Here is a 23,679-nt window from a genome sequence, read left to right on the forward strand (position 1 = left end):
GAGGGCAGAGAGTAAGATGCTGGTTTAGTTCTTTTTGTTGCTCCTCCACCTCCTTTTTTTTTTTGGTGGGGTTTTTTGTTGTTGTTGTTTTAATTTGCATTTGGGTCACTCGCTGTCCTGGACTTTGTGTGAATCGCTGCATTCCCAGCGCAGGAGCATCTCAGTGGGGAGCTGTGTCTGTGTGGTGATGGGATGGACGGACACCCGTCCTGGCACCGGCGGCTGCGAGAAGTATTTGGCTCGAGGCGGGAGGGGGGGAGTGTCAGGAGACAACGAAACTTGTGTGAATTGGCTCCCAGCGCCACTTCCAGCCGCTCTGGCCCAGCAAATTGGAATATTTGTGGGAACCGAAGATAAAAGCAGCTGAATCGCAGGGCCTGAGCAATGCACACAATGTTCCAGCTGCGGCTTTGGGAGTCACCCATCCCAGTGCTGGGGGAGGAGAGCGCTGGGACACATGGGGATGTGAGCTGCACCCCAGTACCTCTGTGCAGTTGGAGGCCACTGGACCCTCCGCTGGCATGGTCTGTCTTGGAGAGAGGGGCTGCAAAGCCCAGGGGAAGGCAGTGATGGTTGCAGTTGGGATGAGATGCAGAACCGGGGCGTGCAGGGCAGCAACCCCCACCAAAAAAAACAAGTCCCAGCCATTGCCCACTCATCTTCCTACTGGTTCGCATCCTTGCATCACTTGCAGGTGGCTAACACACACACGCGCACACACACACACAGAGACACACACACACACACAGAGACACACACACAGACACAGACACACACAGACACACACACAGACACATACACAGACACAGACACACACACAGAGACACAGACAGACACACACACACACACACTCCCACACACACCCACACACCCCCACACACCACACCCCCTCTAAACTTTATCTTTTCTCTTCTTGACTTTTAAGATCAGCCTTGAATCAATCAAAACCACTTCCACAACCCACCCCCTTCCAAACCTGGGGCTCCCAGCACCCGCAGCTTCTGGTCTTGTGGGGGCCAGCTCTGCTCCTGTAGCCATTTGGCAAGTCAAGAGCAGAGGAGAAGATTAATTGAGCATCTTAAAAGCAGCTGGAAACACTTCCCACAGCACTGCCGGACGAGCCCCACGAAGCTGCAGCATCACTGTATGGCCTCGCTCCCAATCCTTCCTCTCTCCTCCTTGGTAGACATGTCCCCCTCCATCCCCCTGGCTTCACTGGGGATGGGGACAGTGCCAGGTTAGTGCCTGTCCCTGCCAAGACCAGGGGACTGAAAGCAGCAGTGGTACCACACAGCAAAGCAGCCAGTGCTGGTTGATGCTCCAGCCGTGTTCACATCAGCACGGAGGGCCCCCTTCCCCCGCCCCCTATCTGGGGGGCATAGGATGGGCTGTTGAGTTAGAAGGCCTTTAGGGCCCAAGCAGCCCATCCACTGGCTCCAGAGCACTGTGTCTGGAGCACATTATGTGTGTCCAAGTGATTTATGCGGTGTAAGAGCCAGGTCCCGTGGTGCTTGGCTGGTGGGAAGAGGAAGCGGGCGGGAGAAGGGCTTCAGCACTGAAATCTGCAACACCTCCCAGCGCGAAGGGAGCTGTGCTCCTTCCCACTCCTTTCTGTGGACTGGGGAGGGATTACAAATTCCCTGAGTAGGGATATTCGCTGAGGTCATGGTGAGAAACGCAACCTGCTCCAGGCAAAGCCCTTCCTGCCTGCAGAGCCAAGGCAAATGGCCCTGCAGTCCCACCTGCACCAATAGAGACATCAGCCACAGAAGGAAAAGTCCTTCTGCTCCAGCCACCATCCATCCCCTCTCTGCTGTGCAACGACACGAAGACAGGGTGACTGGCTGCTCCATCGTGGTGGCTGGATTCGTGACCCAAGGTGGCCACAGCCAAGCCACCCTCCCTCCCTGCTGGGTCACTTGAGCCTGTGACGACTGCTGGCAAATGCGCCGGGTGGTCACATCCCCCTGCATCGTGGTGCTGTCACCCACGGAGCCGGTCCAGGCAGGGCTACAAACGTGGGGTGTGGAGGAGCTCTGCAGAGCCCCAGGGCTGCAGTGCAGATGGACGGGCCCTGGGCCAGCAGCAGCAGCATCTCCCCTCGCCCCTCCTGTGGTTGCTTCCCTTCACAAACCCTTCCAACTACCAAGAGCAGGACTTCAGCATCCCCATGCGGTCAGACAGCTTGAGGATTCCTGGTAAAGCTTTTCTTTCAAGCCAATGGGCCAGCAGGCGCTCAGCCACCTCTCCTGGCCTCCCTCACAGTGCAAGGAGTGCTCATGACCTCCTGAAAGCAGACGTGGTCCAGCAGAGATACAATCATTACTCGGGGACAGAAGTGCTTCAGAAGGGGCTGGAGGAGGTGAGATGCCATTTCAGAGCCCTACTACCTTTGCCAGACACATGGGGAGGCAGACTCCTGATGAGACCCTCCCAAAGGAGAGCTGACTCCGGCTCCCAAGTGCATCTGATGGAAGAAACCAGGCAGATCCAGGATTCAGCATCAGCACCAGACGCCGTGTGCACTGCGCCACGTTCAGCAGAAGGTGCTACCTGCAGCATGGGCCAGTTCCCACCCCATGAGGTGACAGGAGATGGGGGCACGTAGTCAGTAACTGTGCCCCAGCGAGCACACCACAGCCACCACCTCTGCCTGCTGGTTTTCCAGCTCTGCACACCAACAGGAGCAAATGTATTTGAAAGCATCTCCCCGGGGCATCCTTCCCGGCCTTATCTTTGAGGCCAGAGATCTAACAGACCACTACTGAAGGCTGATCAGAAGGTGAGGTTTATTCAAACACATACTTCACCCTTCCCTCTGTTTTCTCCCGGCTCTGCATTGCTCAGGAGAGAGCCCTGCCCGGTTCCCACTGGCACAGGCAGTGGTGCAGGGGGGTGAGGGAAGTGTGCGGCTGCTGGGGATGGCTGCTGGAAAGCACTGGGAAAGGTCACCGGGCAGGTGGCCTTTGTATGGTGCCATCCCTGGTGGGAGTCCATAAACCTGGTAAAATATTCACATGCTAACTGACAGAGGCTCTGGTTTCCTTCACACCATCAGATTCCCTTGAGTGCTCCCCAAGCCCCTTCGCACCAGACAGCAGGTTTAATAATCTGAGGTTGGAGATGAAGATGTAAAATCTGGGTTCCTCTTTTTTTTTGGGGGGGGGGGAAGGAGGGGAAACAAATCTATCAATTATTAGTGAAGGGAAGAAAACTGGAGTCTGCTGAGACTCACAGGCCATGAGAGTGAAAAGCAGCAAAAAGCCCTCTGTGGTTCTGCACAGGGGCAGGACTCGAGAGCAGGGGTGTGGATTTCAGTCACACAAACACACATGGTACCTAGAAAAACACAGCATTAACAGAGACACAGTTAACCCGTTGCTTAGATCAGTCCAGCCTTCCAAGGAAACAGGACACACCTGTGCACACACACTCCCACGGGGAGAGGGCCAGGACCAGCGGCACCAAGGAGGAGGAGGATGCCCGGGAGCCCAGCTCAGGTCGCAGTGCTGCAGGATGCAGTCCCCTCTCCGTGGCCTTCAAACTGGCTCTGTCACTTAGGATCATCAGCCTGGTCCTCACAGCATCACTGGGTAGTCTGGGAGCTTTCTGCTCTGAGTTTCCCAAAACCCTGTAGCTGGTAAGCAGTGGACTGAGGTTGAGGGCAAGGACAGCACAGGACAGAGGGAGGAGACCAGTCCCGCAATTTGACTGGCAGGACTGGGCAGAAAATAGATCAACAGAATCACAGGATGGGAAAGGTTTTAGTTCACTGCTTGATAGAGATGCAGCGGAGTGGGCCTGCGATCAGAGAATTGCACGAATGAAGAACTAAAAAGAAACCCATGGTAGCCTGGGGCAGAGCCGAGAAAGACAGAGCCCACGCAGAGCTGCACCAGCTCCCCGGCGCCTCGTGTGGTGCTACCAGAGGCACGTAGATACATTTCACCATCTCCTGAGGAGATGTCTTCGCAGCGGCTGAGCTGGTGGTGTAGCCCATACCAGTTGTCCACACTTCTTGTACTTCTGCTGCTAAAAATTAAGGGTGGGGGGTAACCCCTGCCATGCAACGTGTGCAGAGTGAACAACCCCACAGGCTGATGGCCACGGCCTGAACTGCTCCAGTGTTTTCTGCAGTGGTGCCTGTAGCCCCCAGAGGTCCCCGGTCTGAGGACAGCCCCGCAGCAGGTCCCCAACACAAGGATGGCCCTGCAGCAGGCACCAGTCTTGCTCCATGCCTCCGTCCAGGCTCCCCACCGCCAAACCTCACCCTCCCAGGCCCCCAGCAGCAGGGGTGAAAACTTCATAGATAAACCATAACACAGAAAAGGTAACAAAAATTCAAGTGGGTTTATAAACAAGGAGAAAAAAAAATAGAAAAGAAGAATCAATAAATAAGAAAAATTATTTTAAGTCGTTTATTTTTAAAACATGAAACCCAAGCTGAATAGAAACCACAGAAATTACATTTAGGTTTTTTGTTTAGTATTTGCAAACCAAAAAGTTACAGTAAAAAATAGCTACATTACAATCAATAGAACTACAGAATTAAAAGTAAAGATACAAAAACGGGCTCAATCCTCTTTAACCCTCACAATTTAAAAACATTTTGGGTAAGTGCAGGAACACTTGAAAGAAACTAGCAGGTCCAAAGTTTTAAAAAAAATTATATATATTTATATATTATATATGTATATAAAGTGGTATGTTATACAACCATTATGGTTAAGAAGAAAAAACAGAAGAGTTACAAAAAGGCCAGGTACATGATCGCCATTAGGTTTCTGTGCACAGTGTCCAAGAAAATAAACTTCCCTCTGAATGATGTGAATAAAACTCATGGGCCTCCCGTTAACAAGGGACCTGAGGCACGCGACGCGACGGCTGGGCACCTGGACCCAATGCAGAGGACAGTGAAGGAAATGAAGCTTTTCTGGGACTTCAGCAGCCTCCTGGGCAGAAGCCACTGGAGAAGTCTTGGTGTGAAATTAGAGGAGGAACAGGAAGGAAGGAGTCGGGAATTGCATAGTGAGGAGCAATGTGGTATCAAATATGCAGAGCACCTAAGAGCTTCATGCTACAGTTATCCTCCTTAGGAAAGGAATATTTTGAACTTTCTGGTTGAACATCGATTTATGTTCCACTTTGTTCATGCATGCACAGCCACAGCGGCTGGGTGAGCACCCGGGAGCTCCAGGCCACCAGTAACCCATCCCTCCTCTCCCAGCTGGGCAACACGCTCACCATCATGGCTCGGCAGGAGATCCCGCTCCCCCCTGAAAGCACAGACCACTTGCTGGCCACCTAGGAACTGCTGCCAAAACATCCCACGCTTCTGCTGGGCCCCCTGGAATGACCAGGAAGCCATCCATAGCACGCACACAATTCACTTCTAGAAAAGGAGAGCAGGCTGTGATGAAAGAAGCCATTTGGTTAAAGGTACAGATTAGAGTCTTGTTGGGCCTCTTGTCTCAAGGCATCACATCTCACTTCTTAGTATCTGCCTGGAGGGTTTTTCCCCTCCCACCCAGAGATGTTTACTCATCCTTAAGCTGGGGAAGACCCTGGCTTCTCCTTGGGCCCCAGGTAGGGAGTACTTCAAAGACACCTCCTCTCCCTAGCTAAAAGTAAACCCACCCCCCTCATCTACTCCTGAATCAACAAGTCAAAACACTTCTCTCTTCTTCAAAGGGCTCAGCATGCTATTTCATTGCTGCTAGGAGGCAGAGAAGGTGGGACCAGAAGTGAAGCATGGGTTTATCCACACAGGTACCTGTACCTTGCTCTTATGGGTATCCATCCATTCCTGTCTGCTATCACCCTGCAGCACCCAGAGCTCTTGTGAGCAATGGTTAAGCAGCCCCCTGAGAAAAGGTTTACTCTCAGAAAGGCCAAACTTTTCATGTGAACACTCAGTATTTTCGGGGAACTGCGATGGAAATCCTAACTTAGGATCACTTTAAACCCCATGCACTGTGTCCCCCTCAAAGCACTCAAATGAACATCCTTGCATCTTGGCTGAGATGACTGTACACTGAAAATTAACACCTATCAAATGAAGAAAACTTAAAAGGACAGGAGGGGAAGGGAGCACTCCATCCTTCACATTTGGATACACGGATGCACGCTAAAAATCTTAGCTTGAACCCTTTTATCAGCACATAAAATGAACTCAGTTTAATAATACATACAGGATACAAACACTACAGTTATATTCCCAAGACAGCACGAGAAATTCACAGCCAAGTCTTGATTTGATTTCCTTTACAATTACAATGCAGTCTTGAACACTGGACACAAGAGTCCAACATGCTATTTACATTTCACATTGTGGAGATGTTTGTGTGCTTGGAAGAATTCTCAGTTCCAAAAGAAAGTATCATTCACGCATGATGATGCAGTGGAAATAAACCAAGCCAACCAGACAAGCCGATGACCACATTTGTGCTTCTGAAAAAGTAACATGAAGTGTCTTCACGGATGCAGTCACCTTCAGCTGGAGAAGCTGCCTTCCATTTTGCAGTCAGCAAGGTGTCCAGAGGCCAATCTCATGTCCCCTGAACTCTGGACCCTTTTGTTAGCAACCAGTAACATGAGTAATGTTCTGATAAGGTCAGCTGGGACACACCAAGTGATATGGCCTTGGCATTTTGTCACATTGAAAACAGAGACACAATGGAAGAGAGAGAAGTCTCTACAGCTTTACCTCCTACAGCTTGAAGAGTTTGGACTCCCTCAACCATGAATGCCATCTAGAACAGATGAGTCTTCGCCAGATAGCACCTGCTGTTCACCCGAGAGGGAGGCACAGAGTCTGGGAGATCTTGGCTTCCGAAAGTCCACTCCTCAGACAAAATGTGACCATATGGATGAGACTGATTATGTCGCAGCCGTAAGAATAGGCAAAGGCCATCTGTTCTTCGGCAGATCCGTCCAGACCATGCCACTGCAGAAATGCCACACTGTTGCTCAAGGTTCCAGTAAATAAAAAAAAAAAAAAAGAAAAAAGTAGTAATAATAATAAAACAAAAGAAACCCATTTGTCTGTGTTTCCTATCCAGCGCTCTGCACAGCATGCAGCGGGGCAGCAGAGTTCCAGGATGCTTTACAAAAGTGCAATATCCATGTCAAGTAAAGGAAGTGCTGGCTGGACAAAGGTACACAGCTCACACTGCAGTCACATTATGCTGGCCTCCAGAGAGCAAAATGTTCATCTCCGTCACATTCTTTCCAGTTATATTTTGAAGTCACAGAGCACATATATCTCCACATCTGTGCCTTGCTGCAAAAGCCCCAAACGTTGTCAGAAGTTGTTCTGGGTGTTATGAGTGGAAGGAAGCAGGTCAAGGTGGCTGCTCCATTAGATGCTGCAAACAAAAAGGCATAGGCTCGCTCCCCTGTTATCCCTGCTGCCACAGACAATACCACCATGACAATTTGATCCAACCCACAGTGCAGTCACACGCATGTTCAGGACACATTCTGTATACTGAAAAGCCAATATACAGAAGCACTTGTCTTCACAGGGTTCCTCACACCCTCCAGCCTTCAAAACATTTGCCTTCAGTAAGCAGGACTGGACCACAGATTTTAGGGCAGCTCCCCTAAAATTCATAGTGTAAGTAGCAATGCAAGCACATCCGTGCAAGGAGAGATGATGGTGGAACAACTCAGTCTTAATAAGGATTATATGGCTCTTTCTTCTTTCTTCAAAGTGAGGGGCTGGTCCAGTTCCCCCCAGACAACCATTGTGTGTTTCGGGCCCTGCAAGCTAACCATGCCACACGCTTGCACACCCAGGTGTCCTGGTAGGCTTTAAGACAGGATGGAAAACCTGGTACTCATGAGCCACAGTGTCCTTCCATACCAACCTGTGACCACATTTCCCTGCCCTTGTTATTTGACTACAGAGAGGTATGTTTCAGTGTGAAGCCCAAACATGTCTGAAAGGGCATACTTGGTCCTGAGCAAGAAAATTCTGCTTACAGAGATTTATGGTGAAGTGTGAAGTTTTCTCCAAAACCTTCTTTTCCTGTCTGCATGGTGGCTCTTCCCTTTGAATGGTAATAGCTGACCTACTGCTTTTGCAGTCTATTAGTGGTTTCCAACTTAAGAGGAGTCTCAAAGCTTGCTCTTCCACAGAGCTGGTACCATTTTACAGCAGATACTATCTCACTAGCTAGCTACCTGCTAGGAGCAACTCCTACCTCTCTGCAAGAAGGCAACTGACTTGAGTAAAGGCAGATTGGTAGATCCTGTGTCCCATACAGCAAATGTGGGGTAAACAGACATTGAGTCCAGACATCACTGAGGTGAAGACTAACTGCCTCTGCCAATGGCTCTACTCCACTTTGAGAGAAGGTTCCCACTTTATTTACTCTGCCAGTTATTTAATATAGTGCTCAGCAGCTACACTAAGATGCCCCTTGCTCAGAGCTAAAAAGACAAAAAAGGAACATCATAGTTACCCTACTGAAAGGGCAGTACTCACAGTACCTCCCAAGAGGCAGTCTCCTCTTCCAGTAGGAAGCTGTCAGTGCCCTTCAGAGCACCGCTCTTAGTGGAAAGTACAGCACCAATGGAGGATGTTGCCCTCTGCAGGCACCCAGCTGCCCCTTTGCAAGCCTTGTTCTGCCTCATGTCTGGAAAAATGCCTTACATGTGCCTTAATAAAGTCAGATAGTGGTTAGCAATGTGCCTTGAAATACAAGACAAAATAAAACAGAATAAAATAAAAATTTGTTCTGACAGTCTCAATGTTCTCCAGATGTCATTTGGGTTTCTGGTTCTGGAACCCATAAGAAGATATACTGACAATCTTGTGAGTTTGTTAGGATTGAGGCTCCAAAAACCTCCTTCAATGCCAGTTCAGCAACCCTGTGCTGTACATTATGATTTAAAGAAAAAAAAAAAAGAAAATAAAATAAAGTCCATCAGAGTTCATAGGTCACTCCAGCAGGGAGAGCTTGCATTTGCTATAAATCCATTGGTGCTTCCAGTCTCTTGCTTTTGCAAGCTGACTGTCCCATAAGATCTAGCATCAGAGAGCTGAAACTCTTTAGTGCAAAAATGCCCCCCATAAAGTCTTACTAAGTCTCCTCCTGGAAAAGTTTGGCACCAAGTGGGTGACTGGCTCCTGTGTGATGTGTGTGTCGGCCTACGTAAAGGCAGCACCCAGAATGTCATCTGTGAGTACCTGGGCTTCCCTGACAGAGCAAAGAGGTCAGGTTCAGAGCAATGAACAAGGTGGGACAATGGTGCTGGGACCCCCCTGCTCCTCCTCAAGAATTCACATATTAGATACAAAAACTAAAAATGCATTTTCTCAATAGAATTTTTTAAAAACTTAACCAGGGTAGTGGAATTGTTTGCTCTTGAAGAGCCCTAGGCTTCCAAATTAGTGGATATACAGTGACACTATGAGGCAGGGGTTTCCTTCCTCCCTCACACAGGGCACCGGACCAGAGGACTCCCAAAATGCTGCATCGTGCATTGACTCAGCATTCCCTTGTAGTATGCTAGTCATAGGCACCAAGCCTCTGCTTCTTCAGTGTGTGACAGACTGCTGGTCCCACTGCAGAAGTGAAGGAGATCTACCACCATCTTTCACTGAGTCCCTCTGGGGAACAGAAGGGGGAACAAAAGGGGCAGAAGATATTCACCAACTTTTTCTGATAAGCTACTCTGATAAAGTTGGCTCCAGGCAGGTGGACCCAGTTGCTTGCCTGGGTGCTCTCAGCTGCTTGCCTGCACATGCTCGCTCTCTCACGCACATCAGGTACAAGGTGAAGGCTTATATTCAAAAGGGGCTTCCACTCCAATGGGCAGGTACCAGGTGGAGGGTGGTCTCGACTGGAGAAACAGAAGGAGCTGCACTGGATTTTGGGCAGAACAGCAGGATTGCTCTACAAGGACAGCACAGGGGCACAGCAGTTGGCACATTGTTTAGTCTGACTGCATGTGTGGGTTTTGTTTTTTTGCTTTTGCTTTTTCGTTTTAATGCACACTGCCAGCATCTGGACGAGGTTGGTTGGTGGCGAGGTATTTGGCTCTCATGCTGGAGGTGTACTGGAGGAAGACAAAACAAAAAAAAACAAACCAAAAAGAACAGAAAAGTAAGTCAGAATGACTAATGTAAACGCAGATCCACAGATTATGACCACCTCCCAACATAAAGTTGTCTCTATTTACAGCAAGCATATCAAGGAGCTGCAGGCTCAGTCTGACAAGGAAAGTTTCACCAGTTACTGAGTGGAATATGCAGTAACATACTGTCAGCCTGCTGCAAGGATGCTAGCCAGGTCAGTGCTGATGGGCTAATGATTTATCCCAGCTCTCTACAGAGAAGGAAATCCAACAGTCACAGAGTTGAAATTTGCCATCCTTTGCCTGGGAGAAGAGAAGGAAATAAAAATGATGCGGATGTAAAAACCCACCTCACACCTTCATCCTCTCAGTCATGTTGTTGCTTTCAACCAGGCCAGAAAAGGAGGTTGAAAAGAAAATGTGGGTACACTGCATTTTTACATTGCATTTTATGGCAATGAGGGCATCAGAAGACTGCATGCATCACAGATGGGCAGTTTGAAAGAAAAGTGTGGAAGAATGAATCTCTGTGAACAATTTACACCCAAGAAAGAACAGACCCCATCTGGCTCGAAACAGGCTGCCATCAAACAAGATGGTATTAAGCTAAGTTATCAGATGGTTAATAAACCACCATGGCTTGGGACCCAACCTGCGTGCCATGCAGCAGTAGGCAAGATTCCAGCTTCGGAGTGAGAAGAGGAAGTCAGAAAGAAGGAAGGTTGGTTTGGTTTGGGGGGTGGTTGACTTTCTTTTTTTCTTTTTTATTCTAAGCAAGGTAAGCCAAAACAGCTCCCAGAAGCAAGAACAAAAGAGACTGCCTCTTTATGCCAATGCGTTCAATGTCTTCATCATGACCACATTACTGCTTCTGGGATTCTGCTACCATGATACTAACAACGAAGCAACGAGGACAGACATTTTATTCCTTTTTCTATACCAGCTGGAGCTTGAATAATTCTATAATACCCTCATCTTACTTCCCAAGAGTGCTCTTCAGCATACTCACTTTTTATCACCTTTTAAACTGAACCACATAAAATAGCCAGTTAAGCTGGCAAAGAGAAAACTGAAAGGCAGTTCCACACCAGGAGGTATGATTTATCTTGCCCACTGGGAAAGAACATTATGAAGCATCTTTAGGATTTCAAAAGCTCAGCTGTCCAAAGGGTTTTTCAGAGAATTAACAGTATTTTATCAGTTTTCCTTCAAAGACTGACACAGGCTGAACCTCTGCACAATAGAAGAGAGAAACTGCTCCTTTGGCAGAGCTGACCCCATTGGTACAAGATGAAGATACCTGTGGCTTACTTGCACACTCATCTTTTAGTGCCTTCCATAATTGGAAAGCTTTCTGCAGCACATGGATCTTAATATATAAAATTCTGGCCCAGAAATGGCATCTATATTTAGAAGACAAAGGGTACATTTGTTCTCTCTCTTTTTAAGATGTATTTTTTTGCCAGTGAGAAGGAAAAAGGTAGAAAATACCATGCGGAACCAGTTTAATGACTGTGTTCTATACAGCTTATTAAATGTGATTACGGTTTCAGAAATAAAGCTTAGGGCATTATTTAAATATATGATACTGACCCAATGGGCTGAGAAAGGCTCAGAAGTCGAAGAACTTTCTCAGAGTAAGTAGGGCATGTTTTAGGAGCAAAATGCTGAAATTGCTAGCTAAGCATGATGTTAAGAAAAGGCTCTTAGAAGGAAAAATACAATCGACTGCTCATTTTCCATTTGTAGTTTATATGTGACATGTGATAGGAGATGGGTATGAACAGAGAACTTCCAGGTGCTAAGGTTTTGTAAGAAGTACTTAAAAAAAAAATCTCAGATCATGGAAGGTTATTGTGCATCTTGCTGGACAAGTCATATAGGTTCAGAGCACAACATGCAAAATTAACTTTCTTTAGAGCATTAAAAACAAGAAGAGCCACTTGATGAGCTGTATTTCAAGGATGTACAAAGTACATCCACCATTAAGGGAGAAGTTGAAAAGAATTAATTTCTTCCTCCACCAAGAAAACACCCCACAGTTGTTTAAGTGTCAGTAAAACAAAAGTAATCAGGAACATGAGATCTGGACAGTCAAGCAGAGGGCATTTTACATTCAAACCTACCTGCAATCCACCACAAGGAACAAATCAAGACCCAAAGTAGTCAGAGTTAGGGCTGATGTTCTCTCCTTAACTCACGATTTTTGCACCTTTGTACCTCTTCCCATTACAGTTTGAACCAGTTACTCCTTCTGTTAAAGTGTATTTTTAATGACCATGACAAGTATGATTGAAACCTGGACACAGAGAGCTAACACTTCCCTGCACGCCTCCCATAACCAGCCCAGCTCTATCAACGTGCACTGGATCTTAAGCCACTGCATCAGACTCTGTGTATGAATGCCTTGCTCCACACGTACTTTACAGTAGTGCCTCATCCAAGGCCTTCAGTGCATCCTCCGCTGGGAAGCAGAGGAAAGATGCTGTGGAACACACAGGTCTCAAAAGCTGGACAGGCCAACAGATGAAGATGTATCAGCAGAAAATTGCCAGTCACATGGATATGAAATCAAGCTACATTATCCATAGTTAAAATAAGTCTCTACCTCCTTTAAAAGCAATTCTAAAGACTTAAAGCCTGAGCACAAGTCAGAGCTAAAGAGGTCTTGGACTCTACTCCGAGGTAACCTGGATACGGTGCCCAACACAGCTCTAAGGTACACAGTTGCATTTAGTTTCCTTTTAAGAGGAGCTTTCATAGAAGGTTAAAGAACATGCACAATGCATTCATTCTTCCAGCACTCTGGCTGGAAGTATCCACGTGCCTACACACCCTCATATACCTTTTCAAAAACAGCACGCAGGACAAGTTTGAACCTGTACCTTCACCACACTGTCCTAAAAAAAGTACCTAAAAAGACTTCTTGTTATCGTTTTTCCTGGTGGCTTGTGCTATTCGACACAGCACACCTCTCAGTCACTTACCAGTCAGCTAGGACAAACACAGCTGATTGCACAGGTTTATTTCTGTATTTCTCCAAAGGAAAAAAAAAAGTCTCTCCTTCACATTCAGCCTTGTTGAGAGTATAAACTTTCATAGGCATGGTTTGCCAGCACATACTAGTTAGGTACACATATAGCCTGTGTACAAAGGAATCATTGGTTGCAGGAAAAAAAAAAGGAATAATCAGTTAATTTTAGAGACCATAAATTCTACCAACTCCTGTGAACTGTGCAGACCACAAGTACTTCACAGCTAACTGAGTTATGCTGGAAGATCACTTACCATATGAAACCATGACTCTGAGTATAAACTATTTACTATTTGTGGTCAAAATTCCCACATGTATATCTCTTCAGCTACCCTGACTTTGATTTCCTGCCAGGGTAATCTAATAAAGACCAAAGCTTCTGGATTCAAGTTCTTAAAGGTTGTTCCATCTCTCAAATAGCTAGCACACAGTAAACACACAGGGTTTGGTATCATTAAGTATGGGAGGTATAAGATGCAGGGAAACAGCCAATTCCAGCCAGCGGGTTCTGAATTCAAAGTGACTTAAGTTTTCAAAGTCAAAAGAACAGAGTTTCTGCTTGTTTTGTTTGTTGTTGAAGTCTTGGAAAGAATGCCATGCCTTTTTCCTAGTCCCGCAGACAGGCAGTTTAAACTCTGGGTGTGACCTTAGGTAAAGAGAAGGCCATGCAGACTGAGATCAGGTCATGTTTCAGCCCAGAGATTTCAAGCCCAGAATGAAGACACTAGAGTTTCCCTCCCACAAGCAATATTTTATTTCATGGAAGAGACCCATCTAACATCACCACAATACTACCTGCAGGTACCAAAAAGCAGAAAATCCACCATAAGCTGATGCCCAAAAGCAGTCTTTGCAAGACTTAGGACTGAAGAAATTTGTGATCCTTTCAAGAGTGCTAGCACCATGCTTCAAGACAAGTTGGTTTGCTTTCATGCACCATGGCAGAGGGCATCAAGACACTTGATTCAGACAGCACCTTTCCCAGCACATCACAAGGCAGGCAGACAAATGGCAAAAGGCAGCAAGAAAGCAGATCAAGCAGCAACATGATGGAAAGGAATCCAACGCAAGGCTGACAAAAGTCCCAACAAGAATGGCAGAAAAGGAAGAACAGCAGCTTTATAGGCATGTATTTCTGGGAACATGCTAAGACAGGGGTCATTGACTGCATGAGTTAAAAGCAACAGCCCCTCTTTTCCAACTGGAACCGATTCCTTCCAGTTACTGTGTGGCTGTAGTTCCCTTGAAGGAGCACACTGTCCTTCATACCAAATGAGTATAATGAGCCTGGGAGCTCTAATTATACCCTGTATTCAACCAAGCTAAAAACTACAAGGCCTAATGCAGACCACCTATTATTTCTGTCAGCACACAGCTTTGTCTTGGACCCCTGCAAAGGAAGAAACACTGGCTATCTTGCAGGACATCAGCAACTACAGCTCATTAGTTCAGATAGTGAAATGGTACTACGAGGGCTCTGCTCACAGAGCCTGTGGGACATGGATGGGATGGCTTGGACACACACAGAACAAACAAAACAGTAAAAGGTTTTGAAACAGAATGAAATAGATCTTAGTGTTTATGTGCTATCCTTATAGAAGTTGCTTTTGTTTTCATTTGCTTTTTAAACTCACTCCTTTCTGACTTTAAATGCAGGGATAAAAGGAGAAGCTGCACAAAGATCTAACAGGCAATGAAGTAACTCTTCAGGACAGGCCACCATTACCAGCTAGGATCTTTCAAAAAATTGAAAATCCTACTGAGGAGCTTAAAGCATGTGGCAGATAGGCAGCGGTGGTTTAGGGCACATGCTGTTATGACAAGTCAGGACAAACAGAACAGCAGCAGGGCTGAAGGGAACCCAAAAGGTTGAATTAAGACAACCAGTCCCAATTGAAAAGCTGCGAGGTTGGTTCTTGTTACTTCTAGAAAAGGGCTTCTAGTGATGGTAAAGCTTCTTTTCTACATTTGAAGTGCAAGGTTAGTTCTTCATTTGAGCAGAACTCAGTACTAAGTGTTCAAGCTGTTCTCAAGCATGGACTCTTGAGTTGAAGCTGCTGTGAGTTAACCTTTGTAAGGCACGGGTGCCTATAACCCTCACAGGGTGCACCAGAAGCCTTTGGAAGGTTGATACTGCTCCTTGAGTCTGCACCAGAGCAAAACTGCTTGTAATTTTAACCTTTGGCAGGAGGGAATGGGGTGGGAGGTGCAGAGGGAAGGAATGTGAAGAAATAAAAGGCACTGGCCTGGGATAAACAGTGCAGGGATGAAGGGAGCGGTTGGGAGTGGAGAAGGGGTTGAGCAAGAAGGACCTTTTTTCCAGTACCTGTTCCATTTGCGGGCGCTGTTACCAGTATGTCCGTGCACTGTCCGAGGGCTTAAGCTGCCAGCTCATATGGCTGCTACTGTCCATGGCAGCCAAATACAACTGTGATGACGCAAGAAAGAGAGAGAAAAAGAGAGTGCAGCCTCAACGTGCATGAAAAACACAGTGCAAGCAAGTGCAACGCTGTGGTGTGTGTCAGCGACAAGGTGGGCTCTACAACCCTAACGGAATAGCCCTATGGCAAGAAGGAGAAAACAGAAGGAATGAGAGAAGGGAAAAACAAACAAACAAACAAAAAGCCAGGAAAAGTAACGGACAAACAATGCAGCAGGATCATCACATCTTAGTTTTCAACATCTGTTCACAGAAAGCTAAATGGAATATATCAGGTCTGTCCACCCACTGGACATAACCTATTTGGATGGTTATCTCCCTCCCCTCCATAGCCTATTTAGATGGTTGTCTCCCTCCCCTCCTTCCCTAAAAGAGGCAGGGACATGTGCATTGGCACTGCCTTTTCATCTCTCTCCTCCCCCAGATCATTTGCTATGAAAATTACAATTTCTTCTGTCTCTGGTCTCAGCCACCTGCTATAGAGACCTGTGAATACAAAAACCCCAGAAATCCCTGCTGCCTGCAAATATGAGAGTAGGCAGCGTTTTTCTTCTCTCTGCTGCCTGTCCTCTATGCCCCTCCAGAAAATACATTTATCCCATAGCCTGTTCCTTGCCTTGTCTAGGGAGAAGCTCCCCTTGTCTATAGGTGCAGTGCTGCACTCTCCTCCTCTCCCTGCTCCTGTGCTTCTCCTATAGCCCATAGTGATGGCTGCCAAGTCAAGTTACTCTGGAAAAAAAAATAAAATCTCATCCTTATCTCCTCTCAGAAACCAGCCCGAGACACAAGAACTCATAACCCTCCCGCAGGGTATTAATGCAAACAGCTACTGAAGAACTCAGGAACTTCTTGCATAACTAAAGCCCCGCAGAAAGGAGTGTGCTTTCTCTGAAGCAGAAGAGCTACAGGGTAAGGAGAAGCAGGACCTTGGTCTACAGACATTAAATGAATATATGCCTTGGCAGTACCAGAGGGGCAGTGCCCTTCCTACAGCAGGAAACACCAGTGGTAAAGCATTTGCCACATTGTACTGTGTGCGGCACATCAGCTCTTCTTCTGAGGACCATCTTGTTGCCGAGAGCAGATAACACTACCAGAGCTTGCGATCAGAGTACCACCAGGGATCAGAACAGCTCTTTGTGAAGGTTGAAAGAGGTTTGGCCATGTACAGAGAAACATATCAACTCTCTACTTTTCCACTTTCTCTACAGGAAGATGAATTAGTCCTTTTGAAGTGAAAACATGAATGTGATGTCCTCTTTTCCACCACAATTCCTACACCTCCATCCTCCAACCTCCTTTTCCTCCCCTTTCCATGAATTTAAACCATGCACCACAGAGTGTATTTTCTTTACCTATACCTTGAAGACTGGTTGATTATTAAGCATGCTACTACTCATCTTCTGTAATCACACCACCGAGTCAGCGAGCACTGCGATGGCATGTTCTCCAAGTTGCGGTGTAAGGCAGGCTTACAGGATCCACTGAAGGAGGGCAAGATTCATCTAGTTCTTACTCATACATGCAGGCAAGCCCATGTTCTATCCAGCACACAGAAATGGCCCTCAAGCTACTCCAAATACCAAAACCTTCCATGAAAGTTGGGGTTTTTTTTAATTTTTGTTTTCCTCCATAGGAAATTAAATACAAAAATAGGTTCTAAAGAAAGTAAAACAGTTGTGAAAGAAAGATTAAAAAAAATCTCAACAAAAAATAATACAGGTTTCATCCTACCAACTCTTTAGGGCAGATTAAGGAGAGAGGTTCAGCAATAACTCTGAATTTACTGTTTTAACAAGCTTCTTTTCAAACTTGAGGAATCAATGCCACAGATAGCAAGTACACTGCATGCAAGTGAATCATCTTGCTGAAGTTACCCACCAAGATAGTCATGCACTTCAGTGGTGGCAGGACTGGGCCCATAGAATTACCAGTCTTAATAGACCGAGTTTTATTCTTTTTATGTGCAACATCCAAAGTAGCATAGCGGGGTTTTATTCCCCATGGCAGGCGAGACATGGCTTGTCTATTCAAATTGCTGCCATTTATGGGCCAGATCCTGTGTTTGACTGCACAATCAGCTCCCTTGAGAGTATACAGGAGTGGTAAATGTGTGTTTCCCAAAGTTGCTGAAGCAGAGAGGAGCAGTAAAGAGAGACTTACTGAGGGAGGTGGGGACTCCCGGCCAATGAGCGGGGTATTCTCGCAACGGGGATTCTGGAAATTTGCATTCTGGCTCCTAGGAAAGGAAGACACACATGGTAACAGGGGGTATGTGCCATGCTTCTCTGGGGAAGGTCTCTGATGGTGACATGGGACACCCCCACAACTACCCTATCAGGTCAGTCTCCTTCAAAGCTTTTCTCACAGGCCAGGTGGATCCCCCCCTTTTTTCCAGACATGGGCACAAAACCAGTATTATTTTTCTTTAGATTGAGCACTATCTTTACACTCTTACTCAGAAAGGCACACACTGAATCATGTCAGTGATTTAAAAATAGGTCTGTGTGAAAATCTGCCTCCCTGCAGCATCAGAACTGGCAAGCTGCAGAAATGGAGATAAAATGAGGACAAAGTCTAAGAGGAAGAACAAAATGATGCGCCAGCCCAAAAAAGATGGGCCCTGAAGGTAGACTAAGTGTGATCAGGGTTAGGCACTTCTGGAGAAAGCTCTGAAGATCCCACCTGGACTAGGTAGCTCCAGACGGCAACAGGTGTCAGAGCTGACTGCAAATACTGTGGAAGGACAGATCTTACAGGTTTTGTCTTGGCTCTCTGCCTCTCAGAAGGCTTAAAAATCTTCTGTCAAGGCTGCTCTGCCTAAAGAATTAAGTCTTCTGGTGATCAGAATCACTGTGTAAAAAGGAGCCTGGACAATACTTTCCTACTTCTCTAGACAGATTTCTAAATCCTGCAGAACAGAGCTGCCCACATTTTGGAGCATACTGTCTAATACAACTGTTTCTACTGCAGCTCTTCTAAGCTATTTGCTTTTCCCAGTGGATGCCAATCAGAAATCATGCCTTTTGACACTTTGGACTAAATCCTTCATGACTTTCTACTGCTTGGTTGAAAGTGCCAGCCTTGCAGCACTTAGCAACAACAGGAAACAGAGTGAAGGAACCTGGACAAGCCGCAGTACAGCCTTCTTGTCGGGATACTCACATGTACTCTGTGACGGGAGCATTGCTGACTGTGTGTGCTGCTGCTGGAATGCTGGTCTCACTGCCATAACTACTCCCACAGCTATAGAGGCTGGGCATGTGCACTCTGTAAAGATTATCGTGTGTTTGTCTACTCCCTTGAGCAGCTGATTCTTCTTCCCCATCATCATCTGAGCTTCTGCAAGAAGGAGAAAAAGTTCCTCCTAGAACCCTACAATTACCCCACATGTGGGGTTTGCAGGAAACCATGGTAATCCTAGGAACCTCCCAACCATCTTCCACACCTCCACATTTATACCCATTTGGGATGCCTCAGGGTGGCAGTGTCAAACACAGCCTACACCACAGTGAATCAGACCTCCCACAGATACCATCTGGACTTTTACACTGCGTGATCCCCTACAGCCTCCCCATGGTCTTCTCTCAGGCTTGGCAGACAGCACAGTTCTGCAACTGCCCAGTCATACAACAACAGGATGGACACACATCCTGAAATATACAGCACTCAAAAAAAGAAAAAAGAAAGAAAAAAAAAGCATCCCTCAAAACTGCAATGTGTCCTTCCATTTCTTGTAGCCATGTCCAAAGAGCTTTTAAGGATAGGTCTCTGCAGACTTCTCTGAACTCTCATTCTGGTTACAAAGGGTCTGCTTCAGCTTCTAGCAAAATTTCAGAAGTCTTTACAGAGACTAAGTTGCTACATTTGTGTCCAAAGGCTTTATTCTCTCAAAAACACCAAGACTTTAAATCAATTTTAATGCAGAGCAGAGCTGTTCACCAGCGGGTTCTTTCCCCACTTCCCATAGTATTCTCTTGTCCCTCCAATATAATATACACTGCTATTTTATCTCCCTGATTACGGGATGAAGCACCAAGGTTTGAAAGATATTTTAGCAACGCTTGACAAAGCTCGCAAAAGGTTCTAGAGGAAGCACATTTTGTTGGGGTGACAGCATGGCCATCGGTAGAACATCCCAACCACCACCTGCAGCTTCTGTACCACAAGGTGGCACTGAAGGTTTATTCAGGGAATTGCAGCCTGCACGGCCTCTTGCAGGCAATCGAGTGTGACATCCTCCAGCTCCCGGGGGGGTGGCGGTTGGAGGGGGCGCTGGTGTGAAGCAGAGGCAGAAATGATGCTCCAGGGAAAGCAAGAGGGAATCCTTCAGCTCACAGCAGCAGCTTGAGCCTTGTTGGGGTCAGCAGGGCAGGCAGCAGCCCGCATGGAAGGCAGCACAAGAGATCCCACTGCATAAACCTTTCTCCTTAGAATGAGCAGACTACCATTCTCTTGTTGATAATGTCACTGCAGCTGCATGTGGAAAAGGTAAGGAAACCAGCCATTTTCTTAAGTGTTATTCTGATGCATTTCCCAAGCCTTTCTCTGTGAGCACTGCAGGCCTGGCGGGGTCTGGCTTCCTCCTATTGTTTAGGATGTTTCATTTTACTTTGAACATTGAGCCTGGGCTTAGACCACAAAAAAATCATGTTTCAGGAGTACAGAAGAGAACTTGCTGCACCGTCTACTGCTCTTCTGCAAGAGCAGAAAACTCAGTGCTATTTTAACAGCTGCATATAGTGCAGCAGCCAGTCAGTAAAGCCCTGCAAAGGTCTGCTCAAGACTGATCAGCCTGGTTACCATCATCCATACTAATTCCAAAATACTGTGCTGTTAGACGATTGCCACCGGTTTGCAAGTATCTCAGTCTGCCCATGCTATTGCAAACAAGACAGCTCCAGTTTGTGTTAGGTATGCAAGTCAGTCACCACAGTGTGAGCAAAGCCAAGAAAGGCAAGTGTGAACTGCTTCTCATTCCAACTCTCTTCTCCATATTAGAACAAATGCCTCAAAGTAATGCAAGATAATACGTACTTTACAGAGATGGCACATAATTCAACCATTACCTCTCTCTACAGCTATAATCACTCATCTCTGACTTGACTCATACTCTCCTACAGTGTACTGAATACTCTGTACACATAATATTCCAATGCAATAACGTTCAGATGTAAATGTTAACCACAGCCTGAGCAAAAGCCAACAGGTTTTTTTTTCTGTTGGACCTGTGCTTACAAAGCCTCATCTCAGACTCCTGGGATCATATGGGAAAGAGCTCCATATGCTCATGGGCACAAATCCAATAGCCAGTCTTCATTAGGAAAGAGCTCTACAATGCTACAGGATCTAAACCCTCTCTATACCTCTTTTGCTGCCAAGTGTGTGGGACGCTGCACACTATGGAACTGAACATGAGGGCTGTGACAAAGGAGAAGAGAACCAGGTAGATGAGGCCTTCCACTCCATCATAGCAAAAGCCCGTCAAAGCCTGGACGTAATCCTGGAGAGAGAAATGAACAGTTTCCCAATCACTAGAGAGTTAACATTGAGCTCTAATTCAAAAGCCCTTCCCTTGGACTACATTCTCTGAAACAATTTAAGAGATTGTAGTCCCTTTTCCAGAACATATTTCCACTTTAATTTCAAGGATCTTAAGTGTTTTTTGTAATTTATCTAACCCGTATTCGGCCTCACAAAATCCATCATGTATTTACACATGGAAATATTTTCAACCCTACACAATAGGACTATGAGAAAAAAGAAAAAAAGCCAAGACTAACTTACCCACCCAACTTAAGATACCACATTTTTCTTTGCGCCTCTCAGGTCCCTCACTATGTACCATTGCCCGGAAACACAAGCATGGACTATCTGTTTCTCCGTCTTCAGAGACACAGTTAGGGCAACAGTTAGGACATGCTATACTGCAGCTATAAGGCATTCCACTCAATTGGAAAAGGCAGAGCTATATGAAAAAAAACTCTGAAACCTTAAGGCTGCAGCTTGTAGATGTATAAAGGCATACTACCCAGTTTCCTATGCTGAACTTTAAAGAGAGCTTACATGATCCAAATTCCCATTCTCCTTTCTGCTGGAGTCAGTCAGTAAAAGCTGTTGTAAACTGTTTTGGGACACCAGAGATTTGAAACTCTCAAATAATCAGTATGCTACAGGCTCTACACCTCCTTTATTCTTTCTTAGCTCAAGCCCAGTTACTGTGTACTCACCAAATGCAGGCTCCGACAGTCTACTAAAGCTGTCAGTTGCTGCAAGTTGATCTCTGTTGAATTTAAAACCTCCTGGATCCGAGTAAGATACTCCTGTAAGCAACAAGCTAGAGATTATGGCAAGGAAACAGCTCAGCAGGAGCTGATCTTGGGCTTTGTACAAGGGTAAGGGAAGCCAGAAAGCACAGGGAGAGCAAACTTGAGGAGTTACCTTGGAGGTCGGGTGCTCTCTGCTCGCTGACCTCATGAGTTCCATAACATCATCCTGCATTTCCACCAGAGCCTTATGACTTCCTGACAGCTTCTGCTCAATACAAAACATGCAGTGTTTCAGCAATTCAGGACACATACACCAACAGAACTCCTGGGAAACAAGACTTAAGTCCTGCTCCCAAATACTGAAGGATCACCTGTATGAATGGTATAAGTTAAGGATATTTCAATTGACATGGGTGCAGCTGTGATAGGGTTAAGTTTGACTTTTATTACCTGGAAGAAGTACAGACAGAAAGAAGATGGGAAGGGAAAAACCAAAAGACAGAAACAAACCCAAAACATATACACATGCACAAAATCCATACACAGCTGGGGTTGGCTCCAGGACAGAGGGAAAGGAGAAAGAAGGGATACAAAGCACTTATATTCTCACCACAGCAGAGCAGGATTTTTCTACTAAATCAGATGGCTGAGAAAGACTTAATTAATGATAACACTAGAAGTTGTTTGTATTGGGGTGCAGCCTCCACATCCCATTAAAACATTCATGGGAATTTCACATGCAATAGCACGTCAGAGAGCAGAGAGCAGCCAGAAATGCAACAGATGGCAATGGTGCATCATACCACAGCTTGAAGTGTTCTTACCCCACCCTTTAAAACAGAGGAAGACAAGACTTAAAAAAATCCTAAATATAAATGGTGAAGCAGCTGGTGTCTGCCAAATGGTGGGTGGTGTGGGTTCATTCTGGCCTCTGATACATAAGACAAAGTTTGGGATGGGCCCAGGTGCTGTTCCTCAGCCCCCACACAAAAGAATAATGACTCACATTTCTACTCCAGGATACAAACCCTTCAAGATCCAAGGGATTTAAGAGCCGTATGTGAGAATCCCTCCCTTACCCACAGAAGTGGCTGTATTTTGGGAGTGGAGTGTAGCCACTGTTTAAACAAAAAGAACCTGCAAGAAGAGATTCAAAGCAGGAAGTATGTAGTTCCCCACCCTGGCATTAATTGTGGGTGCTCTGTCTCCACATTGCTGCCATTAGAAGAGCGCCATGTAAACAGAGGTACCACAAACAAAACCATGGTCCTCACCACATCACACGTGGGCCCCTCTAGGAGGCCATTCTGGACTTGAAGCTATTCAGGTAGTGATGAAGGTGGAAAAAGCTGCTCACTAAATTGCAGTGTCACCTCTTGCACAGCTGGAGAGTAGCTACCACAGAGCTTTACCAACAGGCAGAAGCTAACACCTTGCAACTTGCTGCATACTGGCATCAAAAGCCTTTAACCTATACCCTGCAGGATGCTGAGAAAGTGTGAAAGGAGCTAAGATGCTCGCACTTACCTGCTGGAAAGGGTTGGGGTATCCAGCACTACAGGTAATGTAATAGCGGAGAGTATCTGCAAAGACAAAAGAAAAGAAAGTCACGTTAGATACGTTGTTCCAGCTTTGCAGTATTTTACAACTGCCACAAGGGAAGTGTTAAGTTCCGAAAGCAATACAGAAAATGAAAATGTAATATAAATGGAATCACTTCCCTCTCTCCGTGTAGGATTACACTGCATGGATGGCACTAGAGAAAGGGATGTAACCTGCCTTTGGGGAGAAAAAAAGATTTGGGGGGGCTTTTGTTTAGTTGTTTTGGGGTTGTTTTTTTTTTTTTGAAC

General features: G+C 46.2%; 1 protein-coding gene across 1 annotated transcript; it reads right to left on the reverse strand.

Moving 5' to 3' along the window:
• Window positions 1-9,996: 9,996 nt before the first annotated feature.
• LOC104546126 (protein tweety homolog 3-like) lies at window positions 9,997-23,412 on the reverse strand (the record flags this gene model as incomplete). Its single annotated transcript, XM_010191429.1, has 7 exons — window positions 9,997-10,068; window positions 17,724-17,799; window positions 18,726-18,902; window positions 20,927-21,063; window positions 21,791-21,883; window positions 22,002-22,094; window positions 23,357-23,412. Coding segments are annotated over 7 exons (704 nt in total), but the record flags the coding sequence as incomplete, so codon positions are not given.
• Between the last annotated feature and the right edge of the window lie 267 nt (window positions 23,413-23,679).

Source organism: Mesitornis unicolor, unplaced genomic scaffold (assembly GCF_000695765.1).
Source record: "Mesitornis unicolor isolate BGI_N332 unplaced genomic scaffold, ASM69576v1 scaffold20539, whole genome shotgun sequence".
NCBI classification, from domain to species: domain Eukaryota; kingdom Metazoa; phylum Chordata; class Aves; order Mesitornithiformes; family Mesitornithidae; genus Mesitornis; species Mesitornis unicolor.